Source organism: Diadema setosum, chromosome 19 (genome assembly GCF_964275005.1).
Source record: "Diadema setosum chromosome 19, eeDiaSeto1, whole genome shotgun sequence".
Classification (NCBI taxonomy): Eukaryota; Metazoa; Echinodermata; class Echinoidea; order Diadematoida; family Diadematidae; genus Diadema; species Diadema setosum.
In genome coordinates this window covers 11,084,943-11,102,517 of record NC_092703.1, presented here as the reverse complement: position 1 = coordinate 11,102,517, position 17,575 = coordinate 11,084,943, and the positions used below count along the sequence as shown (strand labels likewise).

General features: G+C 38.6%; 2 protein-coding genes across 2 annotated transcripts in view; one reads left to right on the top strand and one right to left on the bottom strand.

Annotated features, from left to right (window-relative positions):
- The window catches only part of LOC140242559 (glutathionyl-hydroquinone reductase YqjG-like), a 134,043-nt gene that overhangs the window by 41,632 nt on the left and 74,836 nt on the right, over window positions 1-17,575 (top strand). The window lies entirely within an intron of this gene.
- On the bottom strand, window positions 5,373-7,475 carry LOC140242605 (uncharacterized). Its single transcript, XM_072322357.1, has one exon. The coding sequence runs from the start codon at window positions 7,442-7,444 to the stop codon at window positions 5,828-5,830; it is 1,617 nt and encodes a 538-aa protein (XP_072178458.1). The 5' UTR covers window positions 7,445-7,475; the 3' UTR covers window positions 5,373-5,827.

The window sequence follows — 17,575 nt, the reverse complement described above, 5'->3', positions numbered from 1 at the left end:
AATCTTTCCCTTTTTTCAAGGTATCATTCAAAAAGATAAAGAACAGCCTGCAACTATTAAGGTGACAATGGGTGTTCAAGCTGAGTGAATTACAATGTACAAAAGTCCATATCAGGTAGTAACAATAAATATATCTCTAGGTACTGACAATAAATACATCTCTAGGTACTGACAATAAATACATCTCTATCATGTGCCTGGTATTTCCGTTCTTACAGAATGCAGCCAAAGGTAGTTATACTCATTTAGATGGTGATACCAAGACTTAAAATCAAATTGTGATTGATACATCAAATAACTAATTGGTGGTTGTACAATTGTAATCAGTGTGGTTGACTGATATTTTTCCTGGCTTTACTGCAGCATTACAGGCATTATTCAATTTTACATTAAACTTTTGCCACATGAATGAATCCATGCCACCTGCACTAGTTTTTGTACAATGATACAACAGAAAAGTATTTAAAACGATTTAATTAGTGAGTTCAGGGGATTTTGTAACCAAGACTTCATGAATAAAAGGCAAGGAACATCACAATATCAGCAAAACGTGTCCAATGGCATTAAAAAAATATCTGCTGCATTCACTTCTTTGGAATGTCATTTGCTACACATTTTTTTTTTTTTTTTCATAAATTTAGATTTAGATACAAATTCATCTCAAGAACATTTCTGCCCCCCCATGTCCCTCTTTGAGATATCTACTAGACACTGACAGAGATTATAAAATGTTTATATAGGGGAAAAATTCATTGATCACATTGATCTCATATGCTTCATACACAAAACTGTCTCTCCTTGCCGAGACTAAAATTAAAAAATGCTTTTCCATCACTATGTAGCATACATTTCTATGGCTGTTTAGTCAAACACATTCTTAATAATGCTTGCATGAAATGTATTTATATGCCAGCACTGAAGAAGAAGTAATAATGCATGTACAAGGTAAAGCTATGCTCTGCAATCTCAATTGAATTCTAGAGGTCAAAGCATTGACATCACAACCTGTGCACCCAGAATCAGGCAAAACACTGTTGGCGAAACACAACTTAAGAAACATACAATGTAGTTGAAGCATATTGCAAGTGTGAAAGGGAACTGAGCTGTTTAAAAAAAAAACAAAAAAAATCAATCCATCAATGAATAAATCCACAGGGGAAATTTAAGAAAGGCAAAATGCTCCTGGTATATAGAGCAAATGGAATGAGAGTGCTGCATGAGTAGTATCATGGCACTTGACCGAGATGACTACTTTCATAAGGAAGAAAAAAGGAGGAAATGGGAGTACTGAGAGGTACCATGGAGCGTGTACACGCAAGAGAAAATTTGTCGTTTAAATGAATCTTGAGAAAAGTCGATCAATCTTGTAGGACGCTTGTACATGAACTAGAATATGATTAAAGTAACAATCACAATTCCAATAATGATATACTGGTGGTAAATTCTAGTGCGGGAAAAAAATCCCTCAAATTACATAGCAAATTCATATGTGTACATCCTGGTACGCATTGACCATGATTTGGGAGGTTGAGCCTGCATTACCTTCAAACCGCTCCCATCGATAAATGGCGCACCACGTACATTGTACTTGTATGTGTGAATAGCTTGCACTGCAGTTTGATGCTTAGTGCTCTAAGCATGCAAGTTTGATTGGCACGGAACAAAGGATTAGGTCGTGCCTCCTTTTTTAGAATTGACATTATAAAATCACAGATTCAGAGGTACCGTGTGTCGGTCTGATCATTCTGATCTAAATTACAATCATCATTGCAATAACAATTTTTTGTTGTGTAACCGTTCATAGTCACTTTACTGAGATTGCTACTTTGAAGAAGATAAGGAAGTTAATACATGTATAAGCAAACAAAACGGCATCATGCCACAGGAATTACGTATACTAAACTGGTGATACCGCTCTTGTTCAATCATGCCAAATGCTCGCTCATCATACATATGATTTCATTCAAAGCAAGTCTCTATGGAGCGCATCCTCTATTTTATAATTCTTATCCCCTTTAACCCATTGAGGATGGACTGATTTTGCTACAACACGCATTTCTCGTAGACCCCTGCCCGAGTATACTCGGGACTCCTCCTCAACAGGTTAAAAACGATGGCTCTGGCACGAGTCAAATATTGCTCAAGTCGAACCAGTCCCAACTGCTTTGAATCATGCAAAGTTTACTGTATGGCATTTACTATGCTCACAGGCATATAATACAAATACCTGAAATGATACTTACAGTTAAGAAAAACAGGCACAATTTAAACTGTACATGGTATTGCATTCAAGGATAAAATAAAACAAGTACACAATGCTTCAGTGGATGATTTCAAGTATTGCCCAAGGAGAGTAAATGGTACAAAACAACATTTCAAAATTATATTTTCAATGCGTAGCATACAAAAATTGAAATATTTCCTTGTGTGACATACTTAATATATTATTTTTACTGACTTATTCACTGCAAGTAATGCGCAAGCATGCATGCATTGCTGATACACACTTGGACTCCTGTTGTAACGAATTCCTCGGGACTGGCAGTTTTCTTTCGTTATATCGAAATTTCGTTATAACCGAACAAATGAACAATAAAAAACATAGAGCCGATAATTTTGTGATCTGGCGTACTATTTCGTTGTAACCGGATTTTCGTATAACCGTGTTCGTTATAACGGGAGTGCACTGTAGTAAACTGTGATGGGTAAAGTTCATCACAAGTACATTTCTAAAGAATTGACAATATAGTATTTGATCAGAACTGCATACAGTATGTGTGAGTACTACACATAGGGGGAGCCTGTCATAATGAGGAACTACTGTTCATGAGGTGAATTTTATGGTCCCCAATTTCCACGAATGTATTTACCTCGTCTCTTTTTCAGTACGTTTACAAGGTGGTCCCAGATGTCCGTGTAACAAAGTAAATTTGGCGATCCCAGCCAACTCGTCATTACAGTTTTCCTGCACATACAGGTAGACCAGGGAGGTGAGACACCTCCCTGGGTAGACCAAATAGACACAACAGAATACATGGATGTGCTGATTTCTGCACTTATTTGGCAAGAACAAATTTAATCACCGAATGCTTCTACAATCTGTACATTCTAGTTTGATAAGCAAAGCCAGATCACATAAAAAATATATGTACATTTGTATAAACAAAGGAATTTTGTTATGCATGTATAGTGCATAATGTTCAGGTGAAACATTATAAGGCAATATGTGTGTGTGTGTGTGTGTGTGTGTGTGCATATATATATATATATATATATATATATTTATACGCACTTTTTTTTGGGGGGGGTGCTGTCACTTTTATAATCATTTACTGAGTAACTCAATACATTGTCAAAGTGAAGAGTGATATCACTCCTTTTTCATAATTTGAAGTCCTTTTTGGTATTTTCTTTAGTAGGTTTTGTTATAGCTCCTTTTAAAAAAAACATGCTTAATTTAAGAGATATGCCCCCCCCCCCCCACACACACACACACACCGTATTAAATGTATACCGGTACCAACTCATTTTCCCTTGCATATGGCCCCTTCCGAGTCCCAGCGACATAACTATTCCTAAAGCAAATATTAGTTTGGAGTTGATTTACTGTGATCACATCTGAATAAAAGTTTCCGTGCCTGAGCCCAAACACTGATGAATACACTGAGCTGTATCCCGCTCCACGGGCGAGACGAGGAGTGTGACTAAAAATTTGGAGACCAGAGAGAAAGAGAGAGAGAGCAGCCAAATGTGGCCCCATCACTCGGCATCTAACCTGCTCGAGGCGCATTCAAAAACTGACGCTCCCTGCCTACTCGCCACAAATCCGGCTAATATCGCTCCATCACTGGAGCACTCTGGATGCATATCACTCGCAAATTAGGCAGCGGTTTGACTACAATGTATACTGCGTGCCTAATTTCTTCTCCAGCCTCACGAGCGTGGTCTTCATTCTATCATAGTTCAGAGGCAGTTGCACAGCAGACTTACTATCTCTGCTATTTAGCCAATCTACAGAGCCTATGTCACCAATCAATCCATGGCAGAGCCCATAATTGCCATGAATTATGGATCCATTATCGTAATGATCAGAATCCGAGTACAATTATATTAGTGGTATTGATGTTATTACAAAATGGGATTTTTTGAATGAGAGTTTCCAGTGATAAGGATTTTGACATCCCTTTTTTTTTGGGGGGGGGGGAGGGGGAGAGGCAGGAACAGCAAACAGCTGAGAATGTTTACAATCCCAAGCTGTATATGGAATGTACTTCATTTCATTCATACTTTACTACTTACTTTTGTCAGTCATCTGAATGTGTTGGCATATGAGATACATGTAGTACCAGTAAGTGAATGTTAAATGCTGTCTGTCTGAATCCAGACAGCTAAATACTTTCCTCATCATGCCCCCAGCCATTTTAACTTATTTGTCATAAAGTTACTTGAAATTCATTGAGTTGAAATTATCTTAAACTAGACTTTCATGTTTCTGTGTTACTGCTGATGAAAGTAATCACACATTTGGCAAGGTGATTATACCACCATTCGTTTATCTCGATATCAGACATATGGCATACTTAGTCCATCGAGCATTTATCGGCAGGTTCTTTAGCTTTGCTATTTTAATCAACACTTTGTTCTTCTTTGCAAATCTCCTATGAACCATGAAAATAACTGCACCAATATCAAACTTTGCAAAAACAGCATATGAAGATATAATTTGTTAAAAATCAAACAAGCATTTGATCACTTGGAGAGTAGTAACTACAGTACTGTAGGTCTAGCACGCTGCATTGGCCCTTAGGTAGCAATATCTGGGACATAACAGCACATGAATACAGTACAATTGTACTTCAAATGGAGAACACATTGCTGTTTAAATGTAAAGGGAATCAACATTGAAATATTAAGTACATAGTACTTGTACTGTTTCTCATTACAATGTACTCATTCTTATTTATTTTTCGCAGGGTGAAGTTGCAATCACAAAATTAACATGCCAAAGTATTCGACAAGCAGTAATTCATGAAAATAACTGTAAGCAATTTTTTTCTCTCTCTCTTTCTTTTTCTTTAAAACAACAACAACTGTAAGCAAAATTTTAAGCTCGCACAGTTACTTAGTGAATGCAGAGCTAGACATTAAGGGAAATGTCATCAAATAAGGAAACCACCTTGGAAGATATTGTCACTTCATTTCTGACTACTGAAACATTCACTTGGTTTCTACCTATTATACACTCACCAGACAAAAGCAGAATTTATGCATTGGCAGTGAACAGTGTAATAAAATATACTTCCTTCACATCAACACTCTGACCTTTATTTTCACTTTTTTTTTTTTTTTTTTTTTTTTTGGGGGGGGGGGGGGTTTCCAGTCCTAGTACAAGTGCATACAGGGTTAATAGAATTCTGCTGAAAGTAAGAGTGCATTTTGCTATTTTTTTTTAGCCTTGAGTTATTTCAGTTTGACCTATATGAATAAAGAATGTAAAAACGTAAAAGCTCTTCAAGCTTACATAAAATGCAGCAAACAATGAAAACTCAATGCTGTACAAGCAACCCTGTACTCTGTCATATTACACCACTTTTCAATGAGAAGAAAGGTAAAATACTTGATATGTACATTACATAGTAGGTTTATACATAATATATAGTACATGCTGATCCTAGGTACTGGCTGTTCTGGGTACTACAAAATGAGCAACAGTCCTCTTTTTCCTGCAATTGTCCAGATTTGAATCACTTTGCATACTCTGCTCGTACTGGGGATATCTGAATACTTCAAATGACACACTGTCTCAACATTCCTCATGAGTCATGTCTTAAAAACGCAGTGATCTGGGAGGAGGTACAATCCGGGCATATTCTATACTGCTCTGATCGTTTCCTCCCGGTTTGACGCCATTTGCATCACCGCCACCGACTGCCCCTTTCACCGCATCCTCCTGTCCTGCCTCACCCTCCAACTCTGCATCCGGTTCCTCCTCCACCCCCTGGAATGCTAAGTCTGCATACACCAGGCCCTCCACATTCCTCTTCTTGGGGTCATCACAGGTGTTGATGACACCACCATTTGATCGGATGATGATGTCTTCCGGTTCCCAGGAGATGGTCCTGTGACCACCCGGTTTTGGCGGTATCTCCTCCGCACCTGTCTCCAGGCGTCCACCTTCGGCTGTCACAACCGTTCCATTCAAATGCCCATTAGCGCCCCCCTTGTGAAATACATACGTGCTTCCAGCACCAACATGCATTCCACTCTCAGGACCACGCTCAAGGGAAGCATAGAGACGCTCATTTCTTCTCCTACACTTGATGACAAGAAAGTATGTGGAAAGACCAATAAGTAACACTCCTACCACGGCTCCAATGACTATCCCAATGATGACTATTGAGGAAGTTCCACCACCTGTTGGGGTGGCAGATAGGACAATCTTCAGATCTGTGGCTCCCATTTGGGATCCATCAAATATCGAGCAAGATAAGAAAGAGCCATTGGTGACCTGACTGAGTGGAAGATGAAGTGATGACTGGGTACTCAATGAACTAACTTGACGGATTTGCTTCATCTCCTCATCCTGCAGGTGCCACAGGTACTGGTAATTTCCTGGTGTTTGCACTGAGCAATTGAACTGGGCATTTCTGTGGTTGAGGTACTTCAAGGAGATGGAGGCTTGGGGGAGTTTTGCGATTTTACACTGCCTTGTCTCAAAATCCTCTAGTTTTTCAGAAGCGTCGTTCAGCTTGCACTGATACAAACTGAAATTGAGGCCAGCGCCAATGTCTACGTCGATGCAGTTCTCCCTCACCTCGTCATCCCACTTGCTTGCTTGCTGGGTGATTCTCCAACTGCTGTTCTCTCCCTGTGCTACCCAGGCTAATGACATCGGTACGCTGACTATCTCTGTGCAGCAAGAAAGGATGACGCTGACCCCAGCAGGCCCTTCTTGAGGGTTGACCAGGCACTGGGGATACTTGGAACTGGGAGGGTAGCTAACACTTACAACTGCAGTTCTAGACTCCATTATAAGGGTAGCTTTCCCTCCCGCCTTTAGAGAGTTGTTGTATACTTGGCAAGAGAAGTATGAGCCATGATCCTCTGGTTCTACAAGATCTATCCCCAAGTTACTTCTAGGGCCGAAACCTAATCCTCGGAACCTAGGAGAAACGTCATCATGGATTTGCTCAGAATCCTCCATGATTGGTTTTCCATTTCGTGTCCACACCAGATGATGGTTAGGAGGCAAGTGGTTCAGACTACATTCCATCATGACGAATTGATTGGGAAGAGTTTCCATGTTTTGGGGCTCATCGAGGTATACAAGTGTTTGGTTGCTGCCACCCGATGCTTCACACTGCGTGGATGATGTCAACAATGTGAGAAGTGTTGCCACGGAGAAACACTTGAAGAGGATGCCTTTAAACTTTGAGCCTCTCATGGTGATGATATGATGCTGGTGTGATGTCAGGCCACCTGAAACAAACCTGAAAGAATACACAGTTTAGCAGTTATGTTTTAATGGGATAGTGTGCATCATATGGCAAGGGGTACATTTCAGCTGGTGCTTGCAAAAAACTGCATTTATGCAACTGATTGACATATTGCCCGTAATCAACGTAAATAAGCACTGATTACTGGTGTTGACTGTTTCAGTAATAGCCAGAGAGGTGGTGTATCCACCAGGCTAACAAGCTTTTGCAGTACCCAGCACTGGCTGTTGTGTAAAAGCTCAATGAGTCTATCACTTTGCCTCAAATTATTGCTGTCTCACTACCTCTGTGGTATCTTTTTAGAGTGTTTAAGTTGCTGAATCACTAACCAAAACATGTTTAGTAATGAGGAAATGTATACATTATTGTCTGATTTTTATGAAACTTCTACAGCTATAGCTATTCTGATTCACTCTTCATTATTTACCATTTTCATTGATGCACAAACTACACTTTAGTGATCATTCACCATATCTGTTCCACTAGTTTATATTTGTTTGCATTAAATGCATAATATCAACTCAACATTCTATGTTTAAAGGACAACATGTATGTATGGTCACAAAACAATTTGGTCAGAAAAATGCTGCAAATGGATGGACAATAAAGAACAGAGTATCTGATACCACACTGTGACAACAGCATATTCAATTTTATTCTTCCCGGTCTGCTAGCAATACTGAAATATCAGGGGAGGTGAGAGGATCTTTTTTAAGAGGCCTGGCATGATTATCATTACAGTGGAAACTCGACATGAAGAGATCTGATATAACAAAATACCTGATATAACAAACTAATTTCTCCAGTCCTAATGAATTCATTTCCATTGTTTTGTATTGTTTCTTGACAACTGATATGACGAATTATTATCCATACAGAGGATTTTTGGAGCCCAAATACAAGTGTTATTTTGTCGACGCACCTCATAACCTCCTACCCACTTAGAAAGTTTGTTGAACTCGACCAATATTTTTTGCCGAGGTGACCAATATTTAAAATATTGGACGGAAAGAGGGGGATTCCCCAAAGTTTTTTATAAACTGCACCGTGATTGGCTGAGATATATACGAGATGACCTGAAATATGAAGTAAAAACGTCTGTGATTGGTCCATCACGAATTAACTAAAATATCGTTTCTTCTAAAATTCTGTGTTTATACAAACAAATTTCATATATCAATTAGTTGAAATTGTTTTGCATACAATTTTTCAAAATATCACTTTCATACCAGGAAATTAAATTTAGGTTTGATGAAAACAAGTTGCATTTTTTTGTGCAGGCGACGATTGATCAGCTCAGCGCTACTGCTAGATAGCGCGCGCGCGATATACAAATACAGTACGTAGCCGGCCGGCCGCCGCCGCTTGCATTTTTTATTTACATGCATAATGTGTTACTAAGTACAGTATAGTAGGCCATACAGTACTACTGAAGTAAATCTTTCACGATCTACGGTAGATGTGACGTGAATTGTGTCTCATATCTCGGATACAAGAACATCTAATTCAGGTCTAAATTAGCTAGATCTCGGCCTAACAGTAACATGACGGCTACCATGGATACATAGATCACTGTTTTATCAGGGAATGAAGTAGATTACTAGTAACTTGCACTGAAGAGTGTACCGGTACCATACCCCATGTCAAGATCAAGTACAGTAGGAGACCATACAGCACTCGGAGACAGAAAGGGTAAGTGAAAATCTTCTTTGCTAAAATCCTCTGTAGGATAATAATGATAATATTGGATGTCCTATTTTCGATTAATACAAGGAAATATAGGACTCGCTAAGCAAAATATTGGACTCGTCTTCGACTCGTCCAATATTTGTGCATAGCTCGTCCAATATTTCCTTGTACTAATCTCAAGGCCATCCAATATTATATAAATAGCTGATATAAAGAACAAATTGTGTTGGTCCCAAGGATTTTGTTATACTGATTTTCCACTGTACATGTATTAGACACAAGAAAACTTCTTGTGTAAAATACTATAAAACGAGATATGTTCGCGTGCATTTTAATTTCGCGAATTTCGCGAGCGCCAAGATTCGCGAAATTAAAATGCACGCGAAATTTCTTATCTACATTATATGCATTGAACGCAAGAGGCAATTCGCGAAAATTTCTTGCCGCGAAAAAGGCCGTCGGCTCCAATTCACGAAAATTTCGTGCCGCGAATATATCATGTTTTACAGTAAGAAAGAGCGTGTAATTCCAAGAAGAATTCAACATTTATTTGATGGAAATTGGTTTTGAAATGGCTGAGATATCCAAAACAGAGTGATCGTAATAAAAGGTGGGACCCACCTTTTATTACGATTGCTTTGTTTTACTTTGCTTTTGGATGTCTCAGCCATTTCAACACCGATTTTCATCAAATAAACTTTGAATTCCTCTCAGAATGGTATGCTCTATACTAGTTCATAAGTGGTTTCTCGGTATCTTGCAAAATGTTAAAAGCACAATCCTCATCTCCATCAATGCTATAGGCCCTACTATCCTATTAACTCACTCATGATGACCCATCTTGAAATCCTATTGGTGTTGTATTACAACAAGATGCCAAGTACATGTACAGTGACAGACTTAATGTTCTCACCTATTAACTGCACCTCAGCATTGCAGCAAGGAGCTTTAGCTCCTTGATTGCAGGAACTGGAGGAACCCTCAAAATTGACCTGGCAAAAAAGAAAAAGAAAAACAAAACACGAGATGAGAAAGAAACTCACATGAACCCCATTGTATGGGAGAGAGAGAGAGGGGAAAAAGTCATAACAAACTACACTGTATATTAGTCATCTTAACCCATGAAATCCTGACGGACTTTGTTTCTTTGTCATCTTTGATTTGGGTCATCTGAATCCAATAAAATTCTCATGCTCAAACAAAAAAAGTTTGAAAAGAGCTTGCAGTGAAAACTCAAACATTTGCAAATGAGAAAAAAAAAACCAACTTTTATTCTATCAACACATGTTGCAAATACACTTGTATGCCAGAATCAGTTGTAAATTTGGCAATTAGGATTCTACTCCAAAAAGAATTCTGAAAAGCATTTACAGTAAATGGTTCAAGTGAAAGAATTTTTGACACATTAACTAAGAAGTACACATATTACAAAACAAGAAAAGATAAATGACAAAAAGATACACTAAGCACACTACAGAAACTCAAGTTATATGATTTGACAATTTCAACTGAGGACAAAAGCAATGATCAGCAACTACAAATGTACCATTTTAATATGAGGTATCATTCATAGGTGGCTTTACCTCCACAGGAGTTAGCCATGCATGGTACAATCGTACAACATCAAAGAGGGCTAATTTTTAACTCCCCCCCCCCCCCTTACAAACCCATGAAGTCAACTATACAGAAACCTGAAGATAATGACTGTTCAGTGATACATTGCACTCCAGTAGGCCTACATGTTTATTTGAATGATTGCAAGTGCCTGCCCTTGACTTGTACAAGTGATTTCTTGATCTTTTTCTTATATTTTTGGACTTTCTTTTTTTGTTAGCAGAGGCAGAACAAACACAAAAATGGATAGTTAACTGCACAATAGCATAAAGCCCTCAATCTCGTACACGCCAAAATGTCAGGGGACCCAAACCAGATTTCCACCAGGGAGAGGTGCACGAGCATTGATAACTGAAAATATCTGTGAAAGACGACCAGAGTTTCAAGACACGATGTTGTGGCAGCATATTTTCCAAGGTGGAATTTTTGCTCATTGCTCAAGTTATTGCCTACGAAATCGCAGCAAAAGACAAATTGTCCAGAATGTTAGAAAGAATCAGGAGTTCCCCCACTGATGTCATCACCTCTATAATCAGGCATAATGGAAAGGCTGAAGAAACAAATGAAATCTCACAGAAATACAGACAAATGTAATGAACTTGGTTTCATGCCTGATAAATCACAATCTACCAAATTGCCAACTGATTGCCAGGTCCAATCAACTAATTATGTTCATCTCATTAATCGTCCCAAAGAGCAAAAGCCACAAAACTTTTGTACTTCAACTGGAAACACGCCTACTTCTGTCATTCTCCATGATCATGTATGAGCATTCACAAGCTCAACACAAATAAGATCAGACAGGGTCCTACAAAATCACTTGTACCACACCCACTAGCCCAGGGCTACTTAAACTATGCTGCTAGTTTGGCAAGTAAAATACACTGTAAATGAGCACTTGCCTGCTTGTAAATAGTAGGCTCTATAGGATTCTTACACCAATGCCCATTTGGGCCAGAAACAGGAATTAGGCTGAGACAGCATACAAATTGTACATGTACTGCACTACTGATTTCCAGCATTTTGTATATTAATTTAAATGGATCTAAATTACGTCCAGTCACAATGGCTTGGTTGTGCTTCCTTCCAATTTTCATGTTTGCTGTGCTGCTACGAGTTAGCCCTTTCTACACTGTACAATACAGTGTGCTTCCTTCCAATTCTCATGTATGCTGTGCTGTTCCGAGTTAGCCCTTGCTACTTATAGAGAGATATGTACAATGGTATAAAAGGGTTCAGTGACATTATCTTCCATTCTTTTCTCAAAAATTCACTTCAAAATGAGCAACGCCTGCTGCATCATGTTACCATGAATCCTGTGCAGCTTTCAAGGATTGCAATATTACGCAGTGTGAGTATACATTGTATGCTGAATGAAATGGACAATAATAGGGTCTATTTGTTTCTTTTAGGTCAATATGTTTGGTATACGTGCAAACCAATCTAACTGGGAGCAGCTCAATAACCAATCTAACGCTAAGCACTGCTGATACCGACAGTCCAGGCTATCTGCAGTCATTCATCCCTGACTCACCAGGTTACTATGCCATTGTGGAAAATCAGAAAGTGAAAGTAAGCATTGTCAAAATAGATTGAGCTTTTTCATGCAAGCCCCAAATTCTCTGAAACTCTTTGAGTGATCAAGCAAGCAATCTGCAGGTTGACTGCCACCACAAACCACACACTGAAAGCTATTGAACGGCCAACAAACACTGTCCACATCTGCAAATTTAATGCCCACTGAACAAAGCCTCTTTTTGTGGCTTAAAACAGCATGTCAAAAGGGGTTATTGACAAGAGCATAAAATAAAAAGAGCCTCTGGTTTATTAGTTTGGGAGGTGAGTCACACTGCCCCTCTTGTGCCATGGGGTCACTTGTTCTGACCCCCTTCCCAAGGACATCAATTCCAACATGAAATATTAAAGGGACAGAATCATAGGCGACTGTGCATTGCCAAGGATGACCCACAACTCATGAAAATATTCAGGAATCCCTGCAACGCTTCAGAAAAAGCTCACACAACTGGCTCTTGTGAGCGGTTCAATTTGGGAAAAAAAATACACGGTTACAGACTTCTTTCTGGCAATGTACATTGTACATGTAGGTCCTCCACATAGTACATTTGCTCTGTAATGTACAATGTATACTGTACATCGCTGCAGTGCGCAATTTGTAGTGATAGGCAATTCTATTCAAGTATGCCTGTGCTAGTTGTTGTTTTAAAAAATACTGTGGTACTGTACTGAAGTACAACCAGACAAACGATGGTACACGATACATGTACACTGTTAGAGCTGCATTTTCTTTGGGGGGAAAAAAATGAATGAGCAAATGTCTGGGAGTCCAAAAAGTACATTCACAATTTCATCAGATATTTTAGTGGACTTGCTCACAATTGCTGAAATTATGCACATGAGGCCCAGCCATCTCAAAAGTCACCCATTAGACTTAATTGTCCCCCCCCCCCCAAAAAAAGGGTAAAATACCATGTTTTTGTCAATGATTTGGCAACTTCAACCTGTTTCTCAGAGTCATTGTTACATAAGGTACACTATGTACTACAACACAGCATTAATTTGATTAGAAAGATCAATAGTTGGATAGCAATAATTTGATGTGAAATATCATATTTCTGTTTTTGCGAAGTAGTGAAGATTAAAGTACTGTGGAAAGGTACATGTAAGTGGTAAACTTGTGATACAATGACCATTACCAACATCAATAGTTTGTGAACACACATGATAAAAATCCTATCAAAAATACAATGTATTTTTCTTCCTTTGAAGATGGGGAGATCCGATGTACATTTTATATATTCTGTCACTGTGGATTTTGATTGCAAATTCAACCACTTGCAAAATTGTCACTCCAGTCTGAATTCATGAATATTATTGTACTGGCAAACATACAATGTATGGTATACTGTAAAAGTGGATATTTTCGCGCGACTAATTTTTCGCAATTAGCCAGATCAGAGGAGTTTCGCATGTTTTTAATTCTGCGAAATCAAGACATCACGCACAGGAACGTATGGGAAGCAAAATATTCACATGCTTTTATTTTCGCGCTAGTTTCTGGTTGCACGAAATGCACGAGCATTTCAACAACGCGAAAATTTCCACTTTTACAGTACTACATTGTATGTACAGTAAATGGTGGCACAATGACATCATAATACAATTTCAAACATGGGCTCATTTCATGAATTGCCATTCAGTGTTGAGTGCAGGGTTCCTGCGGTCATGGAAATCCTGGAAAAGTCACAAGTCATGGAATTTTGAAAATATTTTTCCAATCCTGGAAAAGTCATGGAAAATGCACAATTACAACTGTACATACGTATTATAGATATATCATAGAAAAGTCATGAAAATTCATAAATTTCTACAATTTTTGCCTTTTAGTGATCTTCCTTTTTCTCCAATTCTTTTAATTTTATTTTCAAAGGGAAAAAATCATCAAATACAAATTGGAAAATTGGTAAAACTTTTTAGCTGCATCTGTATCGAAGTGTTGGGGTGGAGTTACACACTGTCCCTTCACATGGACACTATATTAATATTTATTTATTCAACACTATCAAACCACTTAGGTTTTTGTGAATTAAGGTCTGAAGGAAACTGGATGTCTAAAATTGTAAATGTATGGAAAACTCACGGAAAAGTTATGGGATTTACATGTATAGTTCTTTTAAAAGGTACAGAAACCCTGTGAGTGTTTCATGAAGACATTGCTTTGGTTTCACCCAGTCAAGAGGACTTTGGGCTTTGTTTCGTTTTCTTTTTGAACCTGAGAACCTCACAAAATGAAAATGTGCATTACAAAATGTCAGTTCTATTAAAATTCCAGTGGTATTCTAAATCCTTGTGATGTATTTCACAACAAAATGAAAATGAGTTTAAGCTCACAATTTTGAATCAGAGATCAGACATGCTACTTGTAGAAATCACTTTTAACAAAACTATAATAATTGCACTTTGAGTCAGCCATCTATCTGGAAGTGGCACCAGAAATATTTTTTGCACCTTCGTTCCCCCCCCCCCTTTACAGAATTGTGTGTCACATTCACACAATGAAATCCCGCGCATATCTCAATCACTGATTACTGGAGATCCAATTCTAAAATCCAATCCCCAAACATTAACAGTAAAACTGTACACTGTTGAAAGGGGAAAAAATTGCCAGGGAAGGATGTACACTGTACATTGTATTATCAAGGAACGTTGTATCATTAAAGAGTAACACTTTAATACAACCTTCTGCTGTCAATCAAATGGAAACAAGCCCTTCCCATTAAGCAAATTGGATACAAAGCTGAAGAATACACCTTTTGTTAAAGCAGATGTGATGGCAATAGCATAGATTAAAACACAAAGACAATAACTGGTCATCAATTCACTATCAAAATTACTAAACACTTGCTGGGCTCAGGGAACAGTTTATAGGATACTGAGCATGTTTTTTTCCTTTGTTTAATAATTGATACTAAAACTGAAAGCTATATAACTGACCTTTAAAGTTTTATCTTTCAAGACAAAAGAAAAAGAACAAAGCATCTGCATTGAAAAATTAAAATTCTTAAAGCAAAAAGAAGACAAAAGTGCCCCTTCTCTTCATTTCTTCAATGCATCTAGAACATAAAACAAAAAGAAACTACTGTCGTTTTTACAATTGGTATACTGTTAACTGCAATTCTCAGGGGGAAAATATTTATCCCCAAATATTCTTTACAACTAAACTCCAAAGATTTGGTTGTTTTTAGAAAATGAATGTACCTACATTGTACATGGCACTTTGAACAGATTAGTCGAATCACTAATCAATTTTCATTTCCGTTTGGAAACTTTTGTTATGTTTATTTTTTCTCATAGAATGATATTCAATTCAAGTCTTCAAAAAGCACCCATAAGTGCACACACAAATAATTTGAAACAGTACGATAAAATGCAGTACTTCAAATGTTAGACAGTTTGAACCAAACTTTTTGTTAAAGACCTCTCCATTCACACTGTATTCATTCAATTTGTAGAATTGTTTCACCCCCACCCCCCCCCCCCAAAAAAAATCTCCTACCATGCAGTAATACTACAATACTCACAAGAAACGGTGTACAATATTCAGCTTGCTTGAATAGTCGGGTAATAGTGACAGGTCTGACCAAATCAAATGGTGCTGCAAGGAATGGTAGGCATCCAAGTTTGTTATCTCGAGAAAATTTTGGTTGGTAATCCTGGAGAGACAGAGAGATGTGATGCGGTCCCTGATAAAACTAACAACCCATCTGAGATGAGGAGGGAGATGGTCAAGATGGCATCAGAGGGATGATGCTGGGGACAGACAAGAGATGGTGATGAGCTTGTCGCTGCCGCTGGAGAATAGTGCACACTGATTGGCTGCTGGCTACTTTTGCCCATCCCCCCCCCCCCCCCCCCCCCCCAACCACCACACACACACACACATGCCCCTGTGTGCGCCAGTGCACCCCGTGCCTGTGCGGAAGCATGTTTACATTCTACTGTGTGCGTGTGCATACTATATTTTCGGATGAGTGGGCGGGGCTTGCTGATGGATGGAAGAGTGGGAGGACATCACCTTGTGAAGTCATCTGATGCATGAAACTTGGACTCTGTAGTAATGCAATTAGACGGATTGGAAACAATGCGCTGAGTCTGATCTCTGGTAATGAGATTAAGGTTTTAGCTGTAATGGGGGAATCGCTAGGCACATTCCTACTGCTAGAACTCTTGTTCACTGAAACATGTCAATTACAAAGACTCAATGCAGAGTGATTTCCTGTGTGTCTTAGCATGGAGGTACAAAATTACCTCCATGGTCCGAGCACAAAAGCTCCCTAAGAAACTGGGGGTGACAAGTACCCCTATTGAGACAGCAGTGGTTTCAAATTAATGTCTTCGTTTTAAAAACAATGGGGGAATACACCCTAGGTTGTCAATGATGAGGCCAAGGCTGAGCTCCTCCATTTTCCTCTGCTCTTGCCTACATGTACACTTTGTGGCCACCAACACAGCACAGCACAGCACGTCACTGTCTTCAATACCCGACAGACTTTGAAACAATGTAAATGTAGATGGATCATCTCAGGTCAAAATACTAACACATTCTTTAGACTAGATTTGAAATGTCAATATTATAGTCCACTGCATAATATGCACATATTTTGTACATATCATGGCTGATACAGTGGTAAAACCTACTTACTTGTATGATCTCATTAAAGATGATACAATACTTGCTTTCAAGAGATTTTGGTATTCACAGGGTTTGTTTTGTTCACCAATCAGCATGCATGCTGGAGTGCTTTCATCACAGATTGACACAGATGTCTAGCAACTAATTGTCAGTAAAAAGAGCTTACCTAATTCCTCTGATTCTATTGTGTAACCATGGCTTTCCTTATGGACTGAGCCACATTGCCACACATGAGTGGGCTTGCTAACTTTAAAGGGGAAGGCTAGTAACTGATCAGTGGGAATCAGTGGAAATGCTGGGAGATGATTGTTCCAATCCTTGTGGGATTCATTCAAGAGTACATTGTATATCTATTGTTGTGTGAAAATGATTTGCTTCAGAACGGTCTCATATTCAAGTAATGTGCAGTTTAATGCTTCCAATTTAGCGTCCCTGGTCAGTGACGGAGCATTAATCTGCACATTACTTGAATATGAGACCGTTCTGAAGCAAATCATTTTCACACAACAATAGATATACAACCTGTACAATGAACTCTTGAATGAATCCCATAAGGATTGGAACA